Genomic DNA, 6,377 nt, shown 5'->3' with positions numbered 1-6,377 from the left:
TTCAATGCTAGAATTGGACTCCAAATGTGCTCCAGGCATCCATCATCATCACTAACAGTCCAGCAATAAAACCACTAGGCCATTGCCTCCGCTATGTACATGTTTAGACTCTAAATTTAATGGAGAGGTGATTTTTTTGAGGATGTTGATGAAATCTTCCAATTCTGTTTCTGTGATTCCAAATGGCCAATACCTCAATACAAATACAGGGGCTGGTGTTAGTCCCTGATTGCAGTACCCTATAAATGAGTTCGTGACAATGAAGGCCTAATGTCCAAAAAGCAGAAAAAAGGAGCCCTCAAAAATCAAAAAATAGCCCAAGAATCACAAGAGGAATTTTGAACAGAAAAAATGTTGATCCTTAATCTGACACCATCAAGTGGACATCCCCTGAGATCACAGTTCACCATCTCTTGCTTTTCTGTATCTTATTCCCATTTTATATGGTTGTGCTGGTAGTGTCAATCTGTATTCACCCTGCAGTTTTGGTGTAGATGTCTTGTCAGGCCAGTAGAACTCAAAATTCTGAAGGAGAACAGTGAAAAACAAAAATAGCTCCATTCTGGCCAGTTTTTCTCCTGGGCATGCTCGCAGACCTAGAAAATTCAACATAGCACATTAATGGGTCAAGATGAAAAGTAAGTCTAGCTTGAACCAATTTCTAGTGATTTTAGTGTCCAAGCTACATTGTGATTCATGCTGTCAGCAGATAATGAAATACGAGGCAGTATAACATTTGTCATTATTCTGCTCCGAGTCACAAACTCAGTACAGTGTACATTCTCGAGCTGAACTTTGTACACATATCCTCTACATCGCTAAGCCAATTACTCCTTCCTTTGTAGCGTCACCTATGTCCAGCCTTGTCTCAGCTCTCCTGCGCTGAAAGACCATTCGTGCCTTTGTTACCCCATTGACTATCTCAATGCTCTTATGGTCAGCTTCCAACACCAACAGAAACCTGCATTTATGTGACGTTGTTAACAGGTCAAAGCATTTCACTAGCACACAAATGGACTAAACTTGGCACTGAGCTACATCAGATGATACTCAAACAACTGCCCATAGGATTGGTGGAGATGTAGGTTTTCAGGTGCGTCTTAAAGGAGAAGAGAGAGATGGAGGTGTTTAAGGAAGGAATTCCAGAGTATTAGATTCTGAATGCCCAGCCACCAATGGCAAGAACGAGGAAACGGGAATTAATTAGAGATCAGGATTGGAAGAACACAGGGCTCTCAGAAGATGTGTCTTCGGAAGATTTTATAGAGATGGAGAGATGGGGCCAAGCCAATGGAGAGATTTGGAAACATGGGTGAGAAATTTGGAAAGGAGGCACTGGTAGCAGTGAAGGTGAGGGTGAATGAGACTTGGTGTGAACTAGGAACTGTGTAGGGGAGCTTTGGATAACCCTGAGATTTCCACAAAGCAAGGACAGAGAGAAACTCTGCAGGAGGCTGAATTCTGCAAAATCTACCTCTAACCCAAGAAAGAGTATGGTGCAAGCGAGATTGTGTCTGTGCTTCTCAATAGAGGTGAACTCTAAAACAACAGGATTGCCAGCAACATCAAGAACCTGCTCACCCAGTGAAAATGGGATAAATGCATCTGGCTTAAAGAATTCCCTATTTTCGTTCAGGAAATTCTCCGAATTGAAATGTTTCGGGTCCTTCCAATGCTTTTCATCAGACAAAACAGACTCCATGTTCAGTAAGATGAAGGTTCCCTAGAAAAGCAGAAGAAAACATCTGCAGTGAGTTATATAATTGAATGAGTTACATTCATCATCACTTCCTCATGCCAAGGATGGGTACTGTACATAAAGGGAAGCAACATTTACCATTGCAGTCGGCTTGCTAAAATAACACAAAGAACTGCGGGCGCAGGAGGTCAGAAACAAAGACAGAAATTGCTAGAGCCACAGGTAGACAGGGCGGTAAGAAGGCATTTGGCACACTTGCCTTCATTGGACAGAGCACTGAGTGCAGGAGTTGGGACATCATGTTGCAGCTGTAAAAGACATTGGTAAGGTGACATTTGGAATACTGTATACAATTCTGGTCACACTGCTTTAGGAAGGATGTTATTAAATGGGAAAGGGTGCAAAAACAATTCAGAAGGATGTGACCAGCACTTGAGGGTTTGACTCATAAGAAGGCTGGATAGGCTGGGAATATTTCCCCGGAGCATAGGTGAGCTTATAAAGGTTTACAAAATCATGAGGGGTGTAGACAAGGTGAATAGCCAAGAGGAGGGGGACATCGTAGAACTGTAAAGACACCGGTTTGAGGCCTGAGAGGGGAAAGGTTTAAAAGGGACCTAAGGGGCAACCTTTTCGCACAGAGGATGGTGCATGTATAGAATGAGCTGCCAGAGGAAGTGGTAGATGCAGGTACAGTTATGACATTTATAAGATATTTGGATAGGTGAAGGGATAGGAAAGGCTTATAGGGATATGGGCCAAACGCGGGCAAATAGGACTAGTTCAGTTTAGGAAACCTGGTGGGCACAGACAAGTTGGGCTGAAGGGTCTGTTTCTGTGCTGTATGACTCGATGACTCTGTAAACTTGGTTCATATGAGAGTTTCCAAAGCAGGAAAATCCTCTAGGCTCTTAAGTATTTCTTTTATCAACCCCAAGAGTACTCCTCTGACTTTGCATCAGGGTGTAGAGCGCTCTCCCTCTGGTTTAGCATGAGTGCTGTGGACAGGGGAGAGGTAAATGCAGTTGGGGGTCTGCAGTGCTGGCACTCTGTACCTCCCTCAGGGCTCGGTTAGAAAACAGCAACCGTGTTCATGAGTACAGTACATGTGCCCAACAGTACCAGTGTACATAATTACAGTATATGTGATCACACTATCAGATACACCATCAGATCACCGTTTTAATGGGTCTGTAGCTCTGACAGAACTCCTGAATATATTGACTGGTTTGTTTAAAATTCTGCTTTAATGTTGCTTACGGTTTCAGTGGTATGGACTGGTCTCGTCACCTCGAACTTCAGGCTAATGTTCTGAGGACATAGATTCAAATCTCACCAAGGCAGGTGGTGAAATCTGTATTCAATGGATTACCTACAGTGCAGAAAGAGGCCATTCAGCCAATCAGGTCTGCACTGATGCACTGAAGAGCATCCCACCCAGCTGCCTCCCCCCCACCCCACCCCACACCCCCATCTCCCGTCCTATAAAAAGCTAGACTAGCGGAGATAACACAGTGTGGAGGAACACAGCAGGCCAGGCAGCATCAGAGAAACATGAAAGTTGGTGTTTCAGGTCAGGACTCTCCTGCTGTGTTCTTCCAGCTCCATACTGTGTTATGTCTTACTCCAGCACTTGCAGTTCTTGCTACCTCTAGACTAACAGAGACCATGTAACCATTACTATTTGTCATTAAAAGAAACACATCTGGTTCGCTACTGTCATTTAGGGAGGGAAATCTGGCGTCCTTACATGGTCTACATGTGACTCCAAACCCACAGGCACTGGTGATGTTTCTTAACTGCTTTCTGAGAAATTAGTGATGGGCAATAAATACTGCTTAGCCAGCGATGCCCACATCCTATTCATGAAATCTCCCAGGATCCTCTCTTTGACCACCAGAGGGTCAATGTTGATGTCAGTGGACGCCCAGTCATTTGAGAAAGGTCAGTATATCTAAGTACCAATAGAGGAAGGGCAGTCAGCGGTTCAATAGGAATGGCATCAATGTACCTTCAGCAATTGGCAGTAGTATGGTATGGAGCTACCGTCTATAAAAGTGAAGTTCAAGAAAGACAATACGTTGTGTATAGCTTGAATGTAATTGTTCTATAGGCTTAGCGTAAGGGAAAGGTGAGGAGCAGGGCCTCTGTGGTTTATCACAGCTGATACAGAAATTGAACCCAGGCTGTTGACTTAATTCTGTGCCACACTCCATTTATCTAGCCATTGAACAAAGACACTTGGCACTCCAAATTGAATATTGCTGGGGAAAAAAAACCCACACGTTTTCAAAGCTTCTCATCTGGAACTCATCAGGACAGATGCAAGAATGCCAAATTTCAAAGGGAGCAACAATTTATTCCATAGGAGAAAACAGTGCTGATTGGTTTGCAAAGTAAAAACCGAAAGAACTGCGGATGCTGTAAATCATGAACAAAAACAAAGTTGCTGGAAAAGCTCAGCTGGTCTGGCAGCATCTGTGAAGGGAAAAACAGAGTTAACGTTTCGGGTCCGGTGACCCTTCCTCAGAGCTGACCCGAAAAGTTCTGAAGAAGGGTCACTAGACGCGAAACGTTAACTCATTTTTCCTTCGCAGATGCTGGCAGACCTGCTCGACTTTTCCAGCAACTTTGTTTTTGTTCCTGATTGGTTTGCAAGTTGATCCCGATTGGTCAAGTCATTGTGATGGGCAATGCTGCAGGGAGCTATTGGTTCGCTCAATGCTTTTGTTTAATTCAAGAGTGACAATGTCTGACCTTTTGCCTACAGAGAACAGAGCCCTGTGTGTGAATTTATGTAGCTGCCAGCAATTTTGAACTAGCCACATTGCGAATCCAGCTGATTGCTGATATAGCTCCAAGCACACTCAGGATTGAACAGTGTTGACTGGACGCTAATAGGCTATGCCTACAAAACTCATCAAGTAATGTCTAACATTAGATATGGTTACACAGTTAGGTAGCATTAGCTGAATAATTCAGAGTTAGGTAATAATTCCAACAACAAGCAATTTAAGATTATCCGTCAGTTTCGCCATGTTGTTTGATGGAACCTGCATATATTCATACGGAATGATCTACCCTCTGCAGGAAATGTAAATTAAACTACGAGGCTTAATTTTGTAGAGCATGGCAAAAGAGGAAGGCTTGGCACAGCAGGAAAGAGCAAAACTTGCAGCGGGGCTATAAATGATGCAAAAAGAGAGCCTTCAGTCAGTAAGAATTGACTAGAGGCAGTGTGGTCCCCACTACTGCTACCAGAAGCCAATCAAAACCCATGTTTCAGAGAACAAATATCAAGGTGAGACATGACATCAAACCAGGTAGGTGATTGGCTGATAAATAATCTTATAGAATCTCTACAGTGTGGAAATAGACAACTCAGCCCATTGTGTCCACACCGACTCTCCGAACAGCATCCCAACCAGACCCATCCCTGCATTTCCCATGGCTAACCCAGTCTTGGGACTGTGGGAGGAAACCCATGCAGACAGGGAGAAGAGTGCGCAAACTCCAGACAGACAGTTGCCTGTGGGTGGGATCGAACCCGGGTCCCTGGTGGTATCATGGCTGCCCACTGAGCCACCATGCCACCCTACTTGACCGGGGAATCTCAATTGTGACAAATAGAAGATTGATTGAATGAAAAGAATTTATTCTCAGGCAGGACTAGGGACATTATTGATTTTTTTAAAAATTAAGTTACTGTATCAAAGTGTAATAAATGGTTGTGCGACGTGCTGCAGCTAAAGCATATTGTAGCACAAGGGCACCAGTGTGCTCCAAGGCAAACACAGGTGCAGACAGTGTCTGTGGTTTGATGACCTGCACCTCCAGGTCATTGAGCTGCAGATAGTGCAATGCATCAGGGAAGGGGAAAGTTACCCAGACACTCTGTTGCAGGAGGTGACCACACTCTTTAGGGTAGAGCTGTATGATTTGGTCCATGGTCAAGCTAGGAGGATCAAGAAGGTACAAATGGAGAAGATTCAGCTTTTGCAACTGTCCAAGAGGTTTGTAGTTTGGGCAGCCTGCCTGGATGAAAGCAGGGAGCCCATTAATAGCAGTTCACTCCAAGCCTTACTCTATCCCTCGTCCGAAAAGGGCCAAAAGACAAATTACAAGTGGCTGAAATAGACACTGACAGAGTAAAGAAGTCACCTTTTCAATTGTGTAACCCTTGACACTTGTGTCCTCTGTTGTTGCATGGGCTGCTGCAATAGGTACCACATTTCCGTATCTTTGAGTCTCATGAACAACGGCATTGACATATGGCATGTTGACCGCGTCCTCCATGTTCGGCATACGAGAGCCACCAATCACTTTGTCGATCTCCTCTTGGCACTTCGCTGTTAAACAAGAGAGAAGGGTCAAAACGAACAACAGCCCGATCCACAACCTGCTTTAACAGTAACAAGTTCTGCTAACAAAAATGGAATTCTCCAGATGCAGGCTAATGGTTTTGTTCAGAATGGATCCTTGGGAATGTTGGTATTCTTTGGGAAGAGAAGATTATACTCCTGATGTTGGAGGCAATATATTAACATGGATTGAGAATTGGTGAACACACAGAAGACAGAGAGTCAGGATCAATGGATCTTTCTCAGGTTGGAAACAACCAGCAGAGTGCTAGGATCAGCCCTCAGATCCCAATTATTTACTATCTACAACTAAAGGA

General features: G+C 44.0%; 1 protein-coding gene across 1 annotated transcript in view; it reads right to left on the bottom strand.

The window, feature by feature from the left end:
- Positions 1–6,377, bottom strand: part of LOC109919557 (cytochrome P450 2F2-like) — a 24,338-nt gene continuing 17,961 nt past the window's right edge. The window contains exons 5-7 of the mRNA XM_048617348.1: positions 5,861–6,048; positions 1,582–1,723; positions 1–596 (exon numbers count right to left, since the gene is read on the bottom strand). Of these exons, the coding sequence (XP_048473305.1) occupies positions 397–596; positions 1,582–1,723; positions 5,861–6,048 (530 nt within the window). The 3' untranslated portion in view covers positions 1–396. The remainder of the gene's footprint in view (positions 597–1,581; positions 1,724–5,860; positions 6,049–6,377) is intronic.

Source organism: Rhincodon typus, chromosome 37 (genome assembly GCF_021869965.1).
Source record: "Rhincodon typus isolate 14 chromosome 37, sRhiTyp1.1, whole genome shotgun sequence".
Lineage (NCBI taxonomy): Eukaryota > Metazoa > Chordata > Chondrichthyes > Orectolobiformes > Rhincodontidae > Rhincodon > Rhincodon typus.
Note: the sequence above shows the minus strand (reverse complement) of the source record. Positions and strands in the feature narration are given on the sequence as shown.